This window comes from Maylandia zebra, linkage group LG12, assembly GCF_041146795.1.
Source record: "Maylandia zebra isolate NMK-2024a linkage group LG12, Mzebra_GT3a, whole genome shotgun sequence".
NCBI classification, from domain to species: domain Eukaryota; kingdom Metazoa; phylum Chordata; class Actinopteri; order Cichliformes; family Cichlidae; genus Maylandia; species Maylandia zebra.
Window position 1 is genome coordinate 38,310,358 of NC_135178.1, and position 20,000 is coordinate 38,330,357.

The following is a 20,000-nucleotide window of genomic DNA, read 5'->3' on the forward strand; positions in this document are numbered from 1 at the left end:
CATCCTGGACCAGCTGCGACCCATAGTAAGACCACATCTGGATCCCCTTCAGTTCGCTTATCAGCCTCGTCTCGGAACAGAGGACGCCATCATCTACCTGCTCAATCGTGTCTACACCCATCTGGACCAGCCGGCGAGCACTGTGAGGGTCATGTTTTTTGACTTTTCCAGTGCTTTCAACACCATCAGGCCGACCCTCCTGGGTGATAAGTTAGCAGCGATGCAGGTGGATGCTTCTCTGGTGTCCTGGATTGTTGATTACCTGACAGGAAGACCACAATATGTACGTCTCCCACAGTGTGTGTCTGACAAGGTGATTAGCAACACAGGGGCACCACAGGGGACTGTCCTCTCCCCCTTCCTCTTCACCCTCTACACCACAGACTTCAGCCACTGCACAGAGACCTGCCATCTTCAGAAGTTTTCTGATGACTGGTGGTTGGATGCATCAGCAGGGATGATGAGACAGAGTACCGGGCTGTGGTCGACTCCTTTGTCACGTGGTGTGAGCAGAATCATCTGCAGCTCAACGTGGCAAAGACCAAGGAACTGATCGTGGACTTCAGGAAGACCAGGAAACACTTGACCCCTGTTTCAATCCAGGGGGTCAGTGTTGACATTGTGGAGGACTATAAATACCTTGGAGTACACATTGACAATAAACTGGACTGGGCTAAAAACACCACAGCACTTTACAGGAAGGGCCAGAGTCGTCTCTATTTTTTGAGGCGACTGAGGTCCTTCAACATCTGCCAGAAAATGCTGAGGATTTTCTATGAGTCTGTGGTGGCCAGTGCGATCCTCTATGCTGTTGCATGCTGGGGGAGCAGGCTGAGGGTCGCAGATGCCAACAGACTTAATAAACTGATCCGTAAGGCCAGCAATGTTGTGGGGATGGAGCTGGACTCCCTCAAGGTGGTGTCGGAGAGGCGGATGCTGTCCAAGATAAAGACAATGTTGGATAACACCTCCCACCCACTCCATGACATGTTGGTCAGTCACAGGAGCTCGTTCAGTGAGAGACTGAGATTACCGAAAAGCACCACTGAACGACACAGGAAATCATTCCTGCCTGTGGCCATCTCCCTGTACAACGCATCCACTTAACACACTGTTTGCTGCTACAACTACACATGTTTCTTTTCCAACTATTTATTTATGAGTGACTTATGTATGTATGTATGTATATATATGTATATATTGTACTATTCTTAGTTAGCGTATTGTCTGTCTTGTCTTAATGTTGGTTTAAAATGGAGCACTGTAACAAAAAATAATTTCCCCCAGGGATCAATAAAGTATTCTGATTCTGATTCTGATTCTGAAACAAAATATTAATTCTAAAAATAAATCTTAGTTTGTTTTACAGAAGAACAGACAAAACTGACTAACTTTTGTCAGTATCAAATAAACTGAGAACTAAAAGGAAATTCTCAATCTCTCCTTGTTGTATAGCTGAGCTTTTCAAACAGTTTTAACAGTTACTTTAGTCTGACAAAAGCCGAATGACGAATTAGCGCTTCCAGTCAGAGACTGAGGCTACGTCCACACGTACACGGGTATTTTTGAAAACGGAGATTTTCCGTTTTCGTTTTAAAAAATAATCCCGTCCACACATAAAGGCAGAAATGAAGGAAAACGCTGCTATGAACATGCCAAAGCAGCAGGTGGCGCTAGATTCCTAACCGTGCAGAAATGTTGGCCAATCAGAAGTCTAGAAGCCTCGGTGGGAAAAAGTAAACAAAGCTGGGGCATAGAAGCAGAACCGAGTCGTATGTGTGGAGGGACAGTAACTGTGTGTATATGTAAGCATTTAAACACTGCAGAGAGTAGAATTAACAGTATTGTAGAAATTCATTTCACCGAAACAATAACGTGGCGCACAGTGTGACGCATGCACCAGTTTATTGTATTTCCAGACTTGCTTTCGGCACATTTACAGTGCACGCTACTCTGTTTTTTGTCAGACTTGAAATAGCCGAAATACCTTCACACTACGGAGCTTCTATGGCTCTTCCGTTCGACAATCTCTCCGGCATTGGAACCATCATCTGTTTTCTCTTCGGTCACGCTCGGTTGATTTTTCTAGTCGGCACACTCATTTCCTCCATTACCCGCTGGCTGCTTCCCAAACAAACACACGTGCGGCTTGGCACTTGTGCTGTACGTAACAAGTCACGCGACGTGACGCTGCGGCTGTGATTGGTTCGGCTCTGCGCTACTTAATTTGGATTGGCTGACCTTTTTTTTTTTCTTTTTTTTTTTTTAAGAGGATAAGAGCGGCGAAGTCTATCGCGATAGCTTAATTTCTCTATCGAGTAAAAGTTATATCGCGATACATATCGTTATCGTTCTATCGCCCAGCTCTAACCTGGATGACTGAGAACCTTCACAGACAGATATATATTTTAGTTCTGCTGAGCCAAATAAGACAGGTCAGGGTGAAGAAGTGACAGCCAAAGAAAAGCTTACCACAAAACGGAGAAGTTATGACAAATCAGACTATAAGGCAAAAAGAAAGTGCAGCTTTATGGTTTCATGGACAAAAGAATTTCTGTGGCTGCAATATGATGAGCTAAATAACCAGGGCTGCACATAAGTGGTCCGCAGGTGCGCATTCGCTGTCAAAATAAAAAACACGCACAAGGGTTAGGGTTAAATTTAAAAACTGTACTTTTGAGTTAAAATATATATTTATAATTTTAATAAATGACAAATTAAAAAGGCATGAACATTTTTTTTGTATCGAAAAAATATCGAACCGTGACACCAAAGTATCGAACCGAACCGTGAATTTTGTGTATCGTTGCACCCCTAATATATATATATATATGAAGTTTATATGAAACGCGCCCTGAGGTGACTGTTGTTGCAATTAGGCACTGTATAAATAAAAGTGAACCCAACGTCGTTCTGCATTGGTTACGTACCGATGTTCTCCAGGAAGTGATGCTGTGCTTTCAGCCTCCTGATCTCCAGCTCCTGCTCTTTGAACCTGTGAGGAAACAGAAGCTGCTCCGCTGAGCTGATTCCCGTCAGAGCCAAGAAGTCGGCCACGTTCTGTTCGATTTGCTGGTTCTCAAGCTGAGAGTACCGCCCCCAGCGCAGAGACACACCTGGAGGAAGACAGGCATTCACAGGGTTAATGCGCAGTGCTCGTACCTTCCTGCTGGTGGCGTCTGCAGCAGCGTTACCTTTCTTTTTGAAGGCCTTGAAGCGTGCCAAGTCATACCGCAGCAGCTTGTTGATCTGATCGGCAGATTTCTTCTTCACATGAGGAACAAATTCCTGAAGTTCCTCCAACAACTTATGGTCAAACCTGAAGCACATGACATCATCATCATCATCAGCTGACATCATCATAAAAGCAGAGACAACAAAGATGGACGCCGCATGAGGAGCTTTGCGTCCACGCTGCTTCCTGTCTGAGCGTGCGGAGCCGCAGGTGGTAAGGTGTCACGGCTCCCCAGCTTTGTTCAGTCTCTGATCTTTCTGTGTTGTGTTCACTGACGTCTCGTTAACATGAACTTTATGAACTCACTCTTCAGGATCAGCTGCCGCCTCCGTTCTCCTCTTCTTCTTCTCCTCCTCCCCGTGACCCCCCGCTGCACCTCTCTGCCTCTTTGCAGGATTTACATTCTTCGTTGCCTTCTCTCCATTACATGATGTCACTTCCTGCACACTTTCACTTCCCCTCTCCTCCTTCAACCTGTTCTTGACTGTTTGAACCGACACATGTGCATTTGCTGTTGCTGTGGCTACACTCGCCATGCGCGCCGCCTTCTTCTTTTGTTTAGTCTCGCTGTAAGGCTCCCTTTCCTGTGATGTCACTTCCTCTTTCTTTTTCTTCTTTCCTCCCTCGCTGCTCTTCTCCTCTTTTCTGCTCACCTGTCCATGAGGAGAACAGAACACCTCCTTCTCCTCCTTTCTCTTTTCTGGCTCTTTGTCCTCCTGTTTTTTCTTCCTTTTCTTCTCCCTGCTCACCTTTTCATCCCCAGTAGGAGGTGAGGGAGGAGCCAACAGTTCTTCCTCCTCCTCTTCTCTCCTCTTTTTTCTCTTTTTCTTCTTCTCCTTCCTGCTCAGCTGTTCACCCAGACCAGGAGACGAGGGACCCGGTTCCTCCTCTTTCTTCCTCTCTGCCTCGCTGGTTTCCTCCTGTTTGTCCCCCCTCTGCTCTTTCTCCTCCTTCTCCCCATTCACATGTGCATCTTCAGCAGAAGAAAAAGGAGAACTGAACACCTCCTCTTCCTCCGCTCTTCTCTTATTTTTCTTCTTCTTCTTCTTCTTCTTCTTCTTCTTCTTCTTCTTCTTCTTCTTCTTCCCCTCGCTGGTTTCCTCCTCCTCCCCGTTCACCTGTCCATCTTCAGCAGGCGAGCTGAACACCTTCTCCTCCTCTCGTCTCTTCTTTTTCTTCTCCTTCCTGCTCACCCGTTCCTCTTCAGCGGGAGGACTGAACAGTTCCTCCTCCTTCTCTCCTCTCTCAGGAGTGTCGATGTCGATGGGAGCAGGCGACTCCTCGCCCTCTGCGCGCCTCCTCTTCTTCTTCTCACAGGATGATGGAGGTGTCATGATGGGAGGAGCAACAGGAGGAGGCGATGGCTCGATGCTGCAGGTCAGTTTGTGACAGAAGCTGCAGAAGAAGAAGAGGAAGGTCAGGTCAGGTGTGGCCAATCAGGACAAATAAACAGGACACAGGTGTGAGCTGACCGCCTGGCACAGGCGAGGCTTCAGTGGGGGAGGTGTACCCGGCCACTTCACTTTACGCCTGCTGCCAGGGCGCAGGAAGCCGCTGCAGGATTCTCCTGAACAACGGGTATTGCCGCTCAGACAACACATTTTGAAACGGCTCTAACATCACCTGTGTGTCTCGGAGCGCCCCAGCCAACATTCATTATCAAAGTGTCCAAGCTCACATGTGACAGCGACCAGGTGTGCTTCACCTGTGATATGATCTCCTCACCGCAGGAAGAGACGCTCGTCTGTCTGGCTTCAGATCACGTGACTTCATTAGAGAGGGTGTGCGCACGTCGTCAGGCCGTAACAGCGATCAGAAACATTATCAATCAGCAGAAAACCCGATAACGAGTCAGAGCTTCACGTATCACCACCACGGAGCCCCCAAGGACGGCCCCCACCTGTGGCTTCCACCCGGCAAGACTCAATCAGCTCCAACCGACAGTCAGGACACATCTAGACCCCCTTCAGCTGGTTTAAAGTGGCGTCAGACAGGCGGATGTTGTCCGAGCTGGCCAGTCAGAGGAACGTGCTCAGTGAGAGACGGAGACTGCCCATAATGCACCACAGAACGACACAGCGTGCACACTGCAGCAGTTACAGCCTTTGGCACGTCGTCCACACCAAAGTGCAGCTCAGTGTGAGCGGTTCAATCTGTGACGTGTGTCGTCGATTCACACCAGGATTCAGGGTGCTTTTATTCAGCTGTGACATCACGTCCTCTGAGATTAACCACACAGCTCTCTATACTCCTCACTGTACTCCTTCACCTCTGCAACTCCCTCTATTCTTCCTCTGAATGCTTTCCTATACTTCCTCATTTCTCCATCAAGCCTCCTTGTCTCCTGTTCACTGTGCAGAGGAAACAACTTCTCAGCTGGTTCCCTCAGCACCCAACCTGTAGGTAACTCCTCCCACAACCAGGAGCCCCTCAGCATTCCTCCTCTTCCTCCTCGGGCATCTTCCAAAACCATCTGCTCTCCCTAACCTCTTTTCCTCGAGCCCAGTGAGAAAAAGAGAAGAGTGGCCTTCTGTTCAAAGGAGGAGGAGCAGGTAGGGTCCGATGACGTCACAGAGCACAAACACGTGATCTGTCCTGTGCTCACAGCTGTGACACGCGTGTACATGTTTACAACAGTCACACAAACTGCTGCGCTGTGGCTGTCGTGGTTGCGTGTAATCGGCTCACGGGTCAAACTCTGTTACAGCTAAGAAGCCACGGTATCGGCCGGTAGCTAGCGTTCTTCCTAAACTCCGTGTCCGGGGTCGCTCAGGTGTGACGACCCCAGCAGCGCGTGGAACACGATCAGCTGATCAGCTGCCGTCTACCTGAGAGGAGACTACGGCAGCGGGGTCAGGGGTCAACCCGCCTCAGACAAAAGACGAGCTCGAGCTGCATCGCGAATTCGCCGCTGAAACCAACCTGGCGCTCATATGTGACGTCACTAAAGAGCTCTTACTCTGTAAAAACCGAACCGGTCACACTGAGGGTTAGGGGTCAGGGCGAGTTCAATTTAACGCTAACCTTAAAGAAAGAAAACGGAAGTGCTCCTACCTGATCTGGTGTGATCGATCTTTCTCGCGCTCTTACAGCCGTTAAACTTTGATTCTCGCCGACTCGCGCTCTTTGGCGGATGCACGCGGACGGCGGAACTCGCGCTACTTGTTTACGTCCTGTGTTGCAGCCGCGCATGCGCAGTGATGGACATGCTCAGTGGAGGAAGTGAAGCGGTCCCTCTGAGTTTCCGGATTCGTTTGAGGGTTAATTTTTTCTATTGGTGCACGAAGAAGAGCTGATAGGAGCAGGCGCTCCGTAAAATACATGTGCGCTTCCATAAAAATAAAAATATATAAAAACTAAAATCAAACAAAAGCAAAGGGCACATTAGAGTTTACTAACTAAACCAGTGGTTTAGCAGTGTGGGTGTGATCAAGTTCCTTTGAATACATGTGAAACAGAGCTGGAGACTGATTTAGTCAGAGATTAAAAGTGTCAAAAGCGCCAAATGTGAATTTTTCATCTGATGAAATACATCCAGTAATATCCCCTAGGAGTAACACTGACCTCTGTCCATCCACTCCTTGTTATACTGTGATACAGCGAGTAAAATTATGATTACACAGCAGTTTCCAATGTATGAGGTAGAGATGGACCGATCCGATATTCATCCAGGCTGGAATATTGAGTTTGCAGCAGGCTGTGAGTAAGTTTATTTCAGCATGAAACACATTTGTTGTTTCAACTCTTGGAGCTGATCAAAGTCTTAAAATAAGCTGCAGAGAAAAAAACAACAACCAATGCACTTATGTTGTGATGAAGCTGTGCTGGAACAACCAGTTTATTTCAGAGTTACTAAAACAACGCATTTATCTAAACGTCTTTTAAAAAGCTCAAAGGACACAACAGTGTGTTTGTTTTATTATTATTATTTTTATATTATTAGTCTTTGACGATAGCGTCGGCTGTCTCAGGCTGTCAGCAGCTGCGAGTTTCATGATCACGGTGTCCAGATCTACATCTTGTTAATAATTTTACCTCTTCACTACGTACGACTCTGGATACTGTAGCTCTGGTGAAAACTAAGGCCTAAATAATACTAAATAATCAGGCCCCATCTTATCTTAATGACCTTGTAGTACCATATCACCCTATTAGAGCACTTCGCTCTCGCTCTGCAGGCCTACTTGTTGTTCCTAGAGTATTTAAAAGTAGAATGGGAGGCAGAGCCTTCAGTTTTCAGGCCCCTCTTCTGTGGAACCAGCTTCCAGTTTGGATTCAGGAGACAGACACTATCTCTACTTTCAAGATTAGGCTTCAAACTTTCCTTTTTGCTAAAGCATATAGTTAGGGCTGGACCAGGTGACCCTGAATCCTCCCTTAGTTATGCTGCAATAGGTGTAGGCTGCTGGGGGATTCCCATGATGCATTGGGTGTTTCCTTTCCAGTCACCTTTCTCACTCACTATGTGTTAACAGACCTCTCTGCATTGAATCATATCTGTTATTAACCTCTGTCTCTCTTCCACAGCATGTCTTTATCCTGTCTTCCTTCTCTCACCCCAACCAATCACAGCAGATGGCCCCGCCCCTCCCTGAGCCTGGTTCTGTCGGAGGTTTCTTCCTGTTAAAAGGGAGTTTTTCCTTCCCACTGTTGCCAAAGTGCTGCTCATAGGGGGTCATATGATTGTTGGGTTTTTCTCTGTGTGTATTATTGTACGATCTACTGTGCAATATAAAGCACCTTAAGGGGATTTGGCGCTGTGTAAATACAATTGAATTGAAATCTACGTCGCTGTCACACCACTCCGAACAAATCCAATTATTCTGGATCGGGACATGTGTGGTCCTGATCAAAGGTCGCCTGCAGACAGCAACAGGAGGCGGCTTCGTTTGTCTGCAGTCAGCTGACTGAAATGTGAAATCTCTGGTCAGATTTGAACCATCGTCGCTTTTGGGACTGGGAGGGTGAGAAAGGTGTTACCAGGCAACAAGGAGGAGGACAAATAGGATCAAGCCTGATGAAACTTTATTCAAGCCTCCAACACAGGAAGTGACATTTCTCTTTACGATCAGACTTTTCCAGCTTACAGAGGTCAGAGGTCACAGAGAGGCTTCAGCTCCAGACGGACACCTGTGATTGGTAAACATGTCAGGTGGGAGAGCCTGACATCACGTCTGTGAGCTGCATGTTTGAATAAAGTTTGACAGTGAAATACAAGCTGAGATGTTTGTTAGAGAGATTATTTAAATCAGCACCACGAGGTTAAAGGTCACATTTCTGCAGTTACTACAGAATCAGGTGAGTACAGGTGAAACAGGACACAGATCAGGTCACAGGTTCACAGGTCCAGGGTGACGTTTACATGCAGAGTGTTTATCATGCGGTCAGTGAGTGCATCGTCAGTTGGTCTGCATTCAGTCACCTCGTTAGTTTGGGTTAGGGACCACAGAACAAACAGGAAGTAAACAGCTGTTTCCTGTACGGCATTGTGGTGGGAGGAGCAACAGCTGATGGATATGATGACCTCATTAAGGCTGTGTCCTTTTAAAGCTGAAAGTATGGGTTACTAAACTTCACTACATCTACCAGAATGCTTTGCATCCCCCCCCCAGTCATGTGACTTAATGAGTCGTGTCCTGCGCCCCCAAGGGTTTCAGCAGTCTCTTCAACCTCGACCACTTCTCGTTAACTTGTTAACCATCACTACATTTGCCCCTCACACTGACACGCGTGCTTCACACCTCAGACCCACACCCACCCCTCAGACCAAGGACCTTACACCCACACCTACGCCTCACGCCTCACACCTCACACCTACGCCTCACGCCCTACTACACCTTCCCTACCCCAGCATCACAGGGATGCCCACGTTCACCTTCTAATGCAGTCAAACCTCAGCTTGCCCCACCAAACATGCCTCTCTTGGCCACTAACGTGGGTTTCCTGTGGGAAAGCCCACACCGGCATCCCCACTAGCCTTGAAGGGCAAATATGCTGCGGGCGCTGTGTGAGATAAATATGGGTTTGCCCCACCCACATAGCCCCACTTACCCATCCACACAGAAGTGCTTGCAGCCCTAAGTTTGATTAAAACAAACTTCCAAACATCAAATCAAACCTCAGAGTCCATCCAAGCATTTTTTTTCTTCTTCCGTACAGAAACCAACCTGTGATTCCTGATCATGTGACATGTGTTACAGGTGTGTTAGTAAAAATTAAGATTATTTCTGACAGCAGTTTGTCCTACATGCAGACGAAAACCCTCATGGCCCCAAGTCCAGGATCACTGCGGTCCTGGTTTCAGTCTGAGGAGCCAGAGCCACACTCAACAACAAATGCTACTCCTTAAAGGGAACTAGAATTCAGTCGCTCCACCCGATCAGACTTGGGGCTTCATCAGTGATGATGATGATGATGATGATGATGGAGGGAGGAGCTAGCAGATTGTGCGTCCGGGTCCTCCTCACTGTTCCTCAGCAGCAGTGAAGCTCGCTGCTCATTCATCCTCCTGGACTGGACTCTCTGGACCAAAGAGAAGAAGTTCTCCTGACCGTCAGGAACCGGAGTGAGCACGTCATCCAGGTCTGGGAGGGAACACCTCTGGTCCTCCATCCTGTCAGACTGCAGACAGAGAGACAGGTGAGGGCTGTTCTACACTATCCTGTTCCTGATGACGAGATCAGTGTTGATCCAGGACCATCCCTGAGCAGCCGCACTGTTGTGACATATTGACAGAAAGTACTTGTTTGCACCTTACAGAGAGCCATCTTGTCATGGGGTCTGGAGGTCAGTAAGTGGGAGTGGACCCAAATGCAGACACAGACAGAAGCTCACGTGGGTCATAACCCGTCTGGTAGCTAATGTAACACAACAAACATGGATAAAATCTTTTTATCCCCATAGCATCATCATCTGTTCTGATGAGCTTCTCTTTCATCCTTCAGGTAAAGTGTAGATTTGACTGAAAATGCTAAAATCAAGTCCTGCCCACGTCACCTTTACTGATTAATGTTAAAACAATGTGTACAGATAGTAAGGTACAAACGAATTTTTCTTGTTGTTCATTCGTACACATGCAGGAGCTGCACTATCATATTGCTCATAGATCAGAGTGAACTGGAGTGAAAATGGTCGGATACTTCAAACAGGGCCATTCTGACCACTGACAGGTGAAGTGAATACAGTCATACCACCTGTTAGTGGGTGGTATATATCAGGGAGCAGGTGTACATTTTGTCCTCAGACGTGATGTTAAAAGCAAGAAAAATGCACAAGAGGATTTGAATGTGTCTGACAGTTTGGGTCAGAGTGTCTCCAAAGCTGCAGCCCTTTGGTTGGTCTGCAGGGCTCAGTAACCTATCAAAGAACCAACCAGGTTCACTGACGGCTGGACCGGGTGGCCCATTCTGATAGAAAGGTGTCAGCATACACATCATGTGGATGCCCAGATGCATGTGTACTGCTTACCTGGGGAACACCTGGAAGCACAAGGCCAGATTGGAAGAAGATGAGCCGAGGAGGCGGCACGATGTTTTGGGTGATGTTCAGCTGGGAAAAGTTGTGTCCTGCATCCACGTGGATGTTACTGTGACAGGCCTACCTAAGCACTGTTACAGGCCGTGTCCACCCTTTCAGAGAAATGGTGCTCCCTGATGGTTGTGGCCCTTCAACAAGATAAGCCACGCTGCTAAACAGGTTCAGAAATGTTTTAGAGCACATGAAGTTTGAGGGCGGACTTGGCCTTCAATCAGGGATCTGTGTGATCTCCCAGACTAAGCAAATCCAGTCTAGGAGGCCTCAGCTCGCAGCTTACAGGACTCAAAGGATCTGTTGCTAACATGTTGCTGCTAACCCTAAACCAAAAGTAACCAAAGGCTTTATTATTTACCTTTTCTCTTTGCTTTAGTCAAGAACAATACTAACTTAGGGAGGTCTCTGTTTTCAAAATTAGAGGTAAGAAAGCATTTCTAATATTTCTGTCTGACATCACAAGAATCTGATTGGTCAGGAGCATTGATACTCCCGGTGTTGTAAAAACCACACCAACCAACCACACCAGTGTGTCCAATCTTTAGCTAACAGTTAACCCAGTAAAGATACAGACCTGGTAGTGTATGAGCATGTAGTAAAAGTCCAGGCTGGGCACAGGGGGTTGATCTGGACTGCAGGCCCCACAAAGAGCAGCTGGTCCCGGATCGGGCAGCAGGCTGACGCTGGCTCTCTGGTCGTCCAGCCTCTGACACTGAGACTCCAGGATCAGGTCCAACAGGGCCTCTGGCTCCCCCTGCTGGCTGCTCCTACGCTGCACCAACAACACAGGTGTTACAAGTGGTTAACAGGAGTCTGAGTTAAAGATTTGAGTTCCAACACACTTAATGTGACAGCATCTGAACACCACGATGTCACCATCTGTCCTCTCCGCTCTTTCCAAAATCACCAAAACTCTTTACTGCATGTTGAGTTTTCACTTTGATCTGCAGTTTCACACCAATGTTTGTCAAATACTACAGACCAGAAGAGTCTGCACCACACTGAGAACAGAGTCTGAGGCAGCTTATGTCAGCCTATTGCTTCTGACTGTCTGTAGATGTCTTTGATTGGAGTTCATCCAGGTGCAGAGCTTCACCTCAGACAGGTGATGATTCTTTATAAGCTACAGCTAAAAGGCTGTTTGATCCATTCATCGGGGTCTCCCCTGAATCTGTGACCTCTCTTTAATTATTCAGGCTGTTATTAAAAATCACATGAGGTAACTCTGACCACACATGTGGTCCATCCAGATTTTTAGGTTCTAACTCGTCTCATCAGACCTCTGTCTGATCAAAGCTACCCAAAGACTGATCAACACCTCCCTTCAGATTTGGCTCCACCTGGGAGCTCCTGTCTCTCCTGGACTTGTGGGACCAGCTCAGGTGTGTCTTTCACTGCAGGTGAGAGTTACCTTACTTCTGGGGGTCGTGATTCTCATTCTGGAGCTGAGTGCAGAGCTAAGGCTCTGTCCCCGAGGTCTGGCGGTGCCGCCTTCAGGACTGGGACCGGCTGGACTCACAAGGCCTCGGAGAGTCCTGAGGGTCCTCAGGGGTGAGGTGGAGGTCAGCGTCCTGCTGCTGACTTTACTGGGATTGTGGGATTCTGGTCCTGGATCCAGACTACCATTTTGATCAGGGGTCATGGGACTTTTTGACACCGCCGCTCCAATCCTGCCGTTGTGGTGAACATTTGAAGAGAGCGAGGGGGAAGGCACGCCTGGGTGTTGGCTGTCCGTCATGATGGAGGTGTGGGAGGTGCTGAGGGAGGAGTTCTCCTCAGGCTGTCGCGGTGAACCTGGACACAGAGGAAGTGACAGATAGTACTCTGTAGCATTCTGTATACTGCATTTCATTTTTTCAGACTTAAAGGCTAAAACGTCCGTTTGAGCCCCACGAGGTCAGAGTTGGCCTGCAGCCTTTTTTACTGTGTGAATTAATCCTTACCTCCATCTCCACCTACCCCTCCACCCCTCGCATCAAACAGTGTGAAACATATACCATCACCCTCATGTTTTCGGACACTAACAGTTAACAACCCAAACACCTGGAAGGCAGCACAGGTTCTCTAATGACATGAAGGTGATGCTCAGACGTTTCCATCCGCTCATTATCAGCACCACCGTCAGGGTGATTTGGGGCTTTTAATCACTCCTTTGAAATGTTTGTTTTTACCAGGGTGGAGTGATTGTACAGAAATACTAATTTTTTAAAAAATTGTACTTTCTCTGCAATCCACACAGAGTGAAGAACACACCCCACTAACATTTGGTTCAACGTCCCTCAGCAAGCTTCAGCCTGACCCGATGCTTTGGATGTTTGACCACTCCTCTTGGCAGAAGCGAATCGATGCTTCAGCAATGTTGAGGTCCGGGCTCTGCGGAGGCTGATCCATCGTATGTTTCTATTCAGGATGCTTTCACTGCACTGGCAGTGTGTTTGAAGATCTCCATCACCTTTGGCTGACATGCATCTGGAACCACGATGGAGACTCCGCCATGTTTCACACAAGGCTGCAGACTCTCACTGTTGCACCTCTTCTGACCTCCTCGTACATGCTGACCATGACGTGGACAGTTCCTCTGATCTTCAGTCCACTTCCGGTGTGATTTTTATACCCCAGCTTTCAGCAATAGTATGTCTTGGTTTAAAACAGGCCCCCTTCGTGAGATCAGAATCAGAATAGTTTAAGCAAATGTAGATTTGTATATATGAAGGTTTGTGTGTGTGTGTTGTTTGCAGCAGTGTTTAAACTCTGATTTATCTTTAAAATGTTGCCTGCAAATGAGAATGAAGCTGAGCAGTTGGGTTGTGTGCGCTCCACATGAAGCAGAAACAGTAAAGTTAGCCGAGTGCGCCCTCGGAGACGATTTCAGGTTAAAGTGAAGCTACAGAAGTAGGTCAACAACAACAGGAGCAGAGCTGCCAGTGTCTAATCGCATTTACAACACAAAGACAGCCACACACACGAATGCATTAATGAGCAGTGTCACTGCGTTCATCTGCCCCAGGCTGCAGCTCCACCCAGAGGCTGTCGGGGGAACTGCGGCAGCCCACAATAAAGCGGCAGAGAAAATCAGAGAAGTCAGAGGTGGTTCAATCTGGACTCTGAAAACGTCACGAAGGGGCCACACACACACACACACACTCCCCGAAGAACAAAAGCTCCTGTTCCCTCACCTCTACATTACAGACTTCCTCCAACTTCCAGCTTCCTGTCTTCGACCCCGTCAGTCGTCACGCCGCTCTGCTGCTGGGTTCTTCGTCTTACTCCTCCATCGAGTGAGGTCTCTCTACCAGCCAGTCCACACAAACTTTAAAGCAAGCACAAAAGGACATACACATACTCACACAATGAAAGGAGAAGAACCCCGCCCCCTCGCCCTTACATCATGTTTCTATGGAAACCAAAGAGAGTCGTCCAAATCCCCCGCCTCACACACATACACACACATTCCTGCATTGTTAAACTCCATTCAGCTGAACTCAGAGGACGCTCTTCATCAGTGGGCCTCACACACACACACACACACACACACACACACACACACACACACACACACACACACACACACACACACACAATCTAACACTGTTGGCATAGACTTTTGCACAGTTGAACCAACAGTTTCAGGATAAAGCTTCTGTACCTGTGCCCAGACTCAAACATCATTAAAAATGCACGAGTATAATTGTAAAAAGAACCCAAAGACAGTGCTGTCATCATGTGACTGACACATCTTTAGCCAATCAGTGTGCAGCATTCTTCAGTCAGTCATCATGTCCTGTTAAAAACAAAAGTCTGTGATTCCTCAGCTCAGGAGATCAGAATCCTGATCCAAGGCTGCTGGGGATTCCCATGATGCACTGGGTGTTTCTTCTTCACTCACTATGTGTTTATGCACCTCTCTGCACTGAATCATTATCTGGCTCTCTTCCACAGTCTGTCTTTGTCCCGTCTTCCTCCCCTGAACCCCACCAGGCAGCAGCTGCGAGCTGAGGCAGCAGACAGCAGAAAGTTTTTCCTTCCCACTGTCACCTGCTTGCTCATGTGTGGGTTCGCTCCAGGTACTTGGGCTTCCTCTCAAATGGAAGTAGTGGGGTTGGGTTAATGAACGGTGTGAGTGCGAATGGTTGTCGGTCTCTGTGTGTTAGCCTGTCCAGACCCGACCTGTCCAGGATGTCCCCCAGCTCCTCCCGGGCCCCCCTCTCGTCCGATGGTAGCTGGGACAGACTCCAGCGAGCGTTTCTGAGAGCTCGAAGCAAAGCTATTAAATCTGTGGATCCTGCAGCTTATAGGAAGGAAGAACCTGTCACAGGGGATCAGAGAAGTGAAGAGACTGAAACTGAACACTCACTTCATGTGTAGCAAGGATCCACAGTGTCTGTGGCAGGGCTTTCAACACATCGCTGACTACAAGCCCCCTCCCCCGATGATGAGCCGGGACAACAGCTCTCTACCAGATGAGCTGAACAACTTCTTTCTACGGTTTGAGGTTACAACACCACCCAGGCACAAACAGTTCCACTGCCACCGGGCGGGGCTCTCCAGCTGTCAACAGCTGGAGAGAAAGGCTTGAGCTGAGCTTTTAACACAATCATCCCATAGCAGAGTGTGGAAAAGCTGATGTTTCTAGGCGTGGACACTGCAACCTGCAACTGGCTTCCTGAAAAGCAGACAGTGAAGGTGGGCAACCGCACATCAAAAACACCTCAGTGAGCTCCTGTGAAGATCAAAAGAGGATACCAGTACAAAATCCATCCATCCATTCAACTGAGTTTACTTCACTTCAATTCAAAACTTCCCAGGAAAAAAACCTGTGGCAGAGGATCAGGAAGGGGTGGCCATTTCCAGTCTCACTTTTATCTGAGACTGGAAATTAGAAGCAGGAAATTAGCAGCCCCAACCTGTCCATGGTATCGCTGTCACCCTATGGCAGCTGGGATAAGCCCCAGTCCCACAGAAACCCTGAACTGGATAAGAGGAAGAGAAGGGATGGATGGAAGTTAGCAGCCATCCAGGTCTTTATGTCTTTAAGACATTCCTGCAGTTTAACTCATTGGTGTGTGTTATCTGGCTTCATGGACAGATAGAGCTGGGTGTCATCTGCATAGCAGTGTAAATGTATGCTATGTCTTCTAATGATACTGCCTAAGGGAAGCATGTATAATGTAAACAGAATTGGTCCTAGCACTGAACCCTGTGGAACTCCATAATTAACCTCAGTGTGTGAAGAGGACTCTCCATTTACATGCACAAACTGGAGTCTATTAGATAGATATGATACAAACCACTGCAGTGCAGTACCTGTAATACCTACAGCATGTTCGAACCGCTCTAATAAAAATCCATGTGTCGCGTCTTTGAGGATTTGTTCCCGTCTCTAAAGGAACAGATTTTCAGATACTGTTTATCTGTTAGAAATTTTGTTTTTCTTTTATGTAGAAAACGATTGCTCAAGAGCACTTCAAAAAATACAGGAAGTCTGGCAAAATATAAAGAAATGAGTTTAAGGTTAAGCCTTTTGCCCAGTACTTAGTACACAGTATCAGCAGTATAACTGACTCCTGTTAGAAGGCGATACAATCACTGATCTCAAAGTTCAGAAAGGGTTAAAAGTGAGGATCCACCCCCACATGTCCTGCTCCCCAAGTCTCAGCTCGTCTCTTCCCGTAGCCGGGCTAAGAACACGGACCCACATCGCTGCACGTGTTCACCTTTCCTTAAAGCTGGAAACCATCAACTATCATCTGATGAAGATTTAACTGTTATCATTTAGAAGGTTGAAGGAGTCCACTCTCATCTCCACAAACTTTTCATTTGCAATTCACGACTTTTCCATTGTTTTGATTTTGGTGGGTATGAAAGTTTGAGAACTTCAGGATGTTTCATAAAATGTGTGAAACATCAGGAAAAATCAGCTTTAGAGGTTTTTTCTCTACTGAACTAAAATGAGGATGCGTGTATGTCTGAGAGGCGTCCACATAAGGAGACAGTGAGAGGTGTGTAATTCTCTGTTTTGCCATCAGGTGTCACTGTGATGTCACTGTCCTCAGTCTGTCATTGCTCAGCAGGTCGCTACCATGGTAACCGACGCAGCCACCTGATGCTGCTGTTTTGTCCACAGCATCGTCCCTGCTGCAACGACAGACAAGAGCAAGCTTAAGGTGAGAACAAGAAAAGAAGATGAGTGGAGGAGAGGTGAAGGTCCTGTCTGAGCATCACCTCAGCAGGCTGCTGGAGGTGAGACACTTTCATATTCATCTTACTAATCCAGGTAGCCAAGATGGCGCCGGTGCGTGTGGCTTGCCGTCTATCACTGCCAGTGTTATGTTTGTTTGTTTTGATTTTATTGACTATTGTAATAAATGCCAACTCTCTCTTGGTGTATGATCGCCTAACCCTACTGGATCTCCGACCTTCTGTCAAAGGCTGGGCAAAGTGGAACCAAGCTGAACATAAAACTTTGCCCCCGCTAATATCGGAGATCCCGGCTCACCTGTGCCATGTTCCAGATCCACCACTCCGGCAAAAGTGCCGTCGCCGGGGTCGAAGGGCTGGCTTCCTGGTGAAGCTGAAAGCTTCTTTAAGGTATTCTCTTAAGCCCTTGTCCAGAAAACAAGGAGTGGTGCCAAACTTCTGTTTCTCTCGGCGATCGTTGGAACCTGTCTGTGCCTGGCTGGTACCTGTCATCGGCCTAGATGGGATGTCCCGAAAACCCTGCTCTCCTCGCCCCCGCCGACGTGGTGTGAATCTGCGGAACCTGCGGCCTCTGTGTCGGGCTTCTAGGATGGCTAGCGACGGGGATCCGCTGCTTACCGCCAGGATTGGCCTGGTAAATGCTAGGTCCCTAGCGAACAAAACGTTTATCCTGAAGGATTTTTTCACATCCCGAGGACTGGATTTTCTTTGTGTGTGCGAGACGTGGCTGAGCGCCGGTGAGTGCAGCATCTTCTCGGATCTTCTACCCGGCGATTGCTGCTATTTTAATTCCCCACGTATGTTGGGCCGAGGAGGAGGAATAGCTACGATCTTTAAAAGTCATTTTAAATGTAAGCAGCTATCAACCCCGTCATTCACCAGCTTTGAACTGTCTGTGTTTGAGCTGGGCTGCTCTCACACAGTGTTGTGTGCGGTGGTTTACCGGCCTCCAAAATACAATAAGGACTTTGTGAGTGACTTTGCTGACTTCTTGGCTGAATTCATGCCAAAATATGATCGTGTTCTTATTGCTGGGGATTTTAATATTCACGTGTGTTGTCCTGACATGCCCATGGCGAAGGGCTTTTTAAACCTTATTGATTCGTTTAATCTGGTGCAATGTGTGACAGGTCCCACACATGAACGTGGACACACGCTTGATCTTGTTTTATCTCATGGTTTTTCTGTTTTTAACATAGAGATTTGTGATGCTGTGTTTTCTGACCACAGTCCTGTGATGTTTGAAGTTCCTCTTGCCTGTGCCTGAGTTAAAACTCGCGCTGCTGCCCAGCGCTGTCGTGTTTTTAACTCCTCCACTGCTGAACACTTTTCAACAGTCTTTGACCAGATCTGTAAGATCCCGGATTTTTTATGCAGCCAGACTGAGGAACTGAGCTCATGGTTTTATTCTACCTGTCGGACTGCTTTGGACACTGTGGCTCCATTAAAATCCAGACTGCCTAAAACTAAATCTGAGCCCTGGCTGAACGACTTGACCCGAGCTGTCAGACGCGACTGCCGTCGAGCTGAGCGCAAGTGGAAAAAGGACAAACTACAAGTGTCATTCCAGATGCTGAAGGACTGTTGGCGTCGATATCAAAGAACTGTAAAAGATGCCAAAAGAAAACACTTATCTGACATTATTTTGTCAAACTGCCACAACCCACGTGTTTTATTTAAAACTATTAACTCTGTTCTTAATGCACCATATACTGACTGTATTGAGCCCTCATCAGAAGCCTGTGAAAATTTTTTACACTTTTTTATCGAGAAGGTCTCCTCCACAAGGGCTCAAATCTCTCCTCATGCTCACGACCTCTCAGTCTCTGTTTCCTGCTCTGCTGTCTTTGACAGGTTTGAGCCTGTGACTCTATCCTTTTTAAAGGAGACTGTTGGTCATCTTAAGCCTGCAGGGTCTCCAAATGATGCTGTCCCTCCTCGACTTTTAAAAGAGGTGTTACCTACAGTTGGTCCTTTGGTGCTTGAGCTGGTAAACCATAGTCTGATGTCAGGTGTTGTCCCTAAAGATTTTAAACATGCAGTAGTCAAACCCCTGATTAAAAAAACCTGCTCTTGATCCTATGGTTCTTGCAAATTACAGGCCTATCTCCAAACTACCTTTTCTTTCCAAAATTCTTGAAAAGGTAGTTTACAACAAAATAATGGCCTTCCTGGAAAAGCAAAATGTTTTAGAGGTTTTCCAATCTGGTTTTAAACCCTTTCATAGCACTGAATCAGCCCTTTTAAAAGTTTTTAATGACATATTTTTAGCGACTGATGCTGGGGTCTGTGTTGTTCTTGTGCTTTTAGATTTGACAGCTGCGTTTGATACCGTGGATCATGCCATTTTATTCTCTCGTTTGGAGCACTGGGTGGGCATTAGGGGCACAGCACTGGAGTGGTTCAGGTCCTACTTGACGGGGCGAACTTTTTGTGTCAGCCTTGGTGACTATGCGTCGTCCTCCGCTCCCCTCTTGTGTGGTGTCCCACAGGGCTCAGTTCTAGGCCCCCTCCTCTTCTCTTTATATCTGCTTCCTCTTGGTTCTGTACTGAGAAAGCACGGCATTGCTTTCCACTTTTATGCTGATGACTGTCAGATCTATGTCCCTCTAAAGAAAAAAGGCAGATACCTTACACAGCCATTACTTCAGTGTCTCGATGACATTAAGGCTTGGATGTCTGTTAACTTTTTAAAATTCAATGATAAAAAGACAGAGGTGATGGTTTTTGGCAGCCCCACTGAGACCCCCAATGTGTATGTAGATTCCCTGGCACAGTATGTTAAGCCAACTGTCACAAACCTGGGGGTCAAAGTGGACTGTGATCTAAAGTTTGATAATCAAATTAAGGCCGTGGTAAAATCTAGCTTCTTTCACCTCAGGCAGCTGGCAAAAATAAAGCCAATTCTTTCACGGCAGCACTTTGAGACAGTGATCCACGCCTTTGTTAGCACTCGGCTGGATTACTGTAATGCACTTTATATAGGGGTCAGTGCATTATATATTAGTCATCTACAGAGGGTGCAAAATGCCGCAGC

The 20,000-nt window shown here is 47.3% G+C and overlaps 2 protein-coding genes across 4 annotated transcripts in view; both read right to left on the reverse strand.

The window, feature by feature from the left end:
- Positions 1 to 6,448, reverse strand: part of LOC101471259 (uncharacterized) — a 15,062-nt gene extending 8,614 nt beyond the window's left edge. Inside the window, exons 1-4 of one of the 3 annotated variants that reach the window (XM_014410170.4) lie at positions 6,290 to 6,448; positions 3,542 to 4,630; positions 3,195 to 3,319; positions 2,931 to 3,116 (exon numbers count right to left, since the gene is read on the reverse strand). In XM_014410170.4, the coding sequence (XP_014265656.3) occupies positions 2,931 to 3,116; positions 3,195 to 3,319; positions 3,542 to 4,569 (1,339 nt within the window). In that variant the 5' untranslated portion in view covers positions 4,570 to 4,630; positions 6,290 to 6,448. Of the gene's footprint in view, positions 1 to 2,930; positions 3,117 to 3,194; positions 3,320 to 3,541; positions 4,631 to 4,940; positions 6,166 to 6,289 lie in introns of those variants that run through there. The other 2 variants (XM_076891233.1, XM_012924829.5) reach the window with 2 other exon arrangements.
- Positions 6,449 to 8,243: 1,795 nt separating this feature from the next.
- gpsm1a (G protein signaling modulator 1a) lies at positions 8,244 to 14,134 on the reverse strand. The gene is made up of 4 exons (XM_004571675.5): positions 13,942 to 14,134; positions 12,177 to 12,559; positions 11,340 to 11,537; positions 8,244 to 9,856 (listed from the first exon to the last, which is right to left on the reverse strand). Exons 2-4 carry the CDS (start codon positions 12,501 to 12,503, stop codon positions 9,632 to 9,634), a joined length of 750 nt encoding a protein of 249 aa, XP_004571732.3. The 5' UTR covers positions 12,504 to 12,559; positions 13,942 to 14,134; the 3' UTR covers positions 8,244 to 9,631.
- Between the last annotated feature and the right edge of the window lie 5,866 nt (positions 14,135 to 20,000).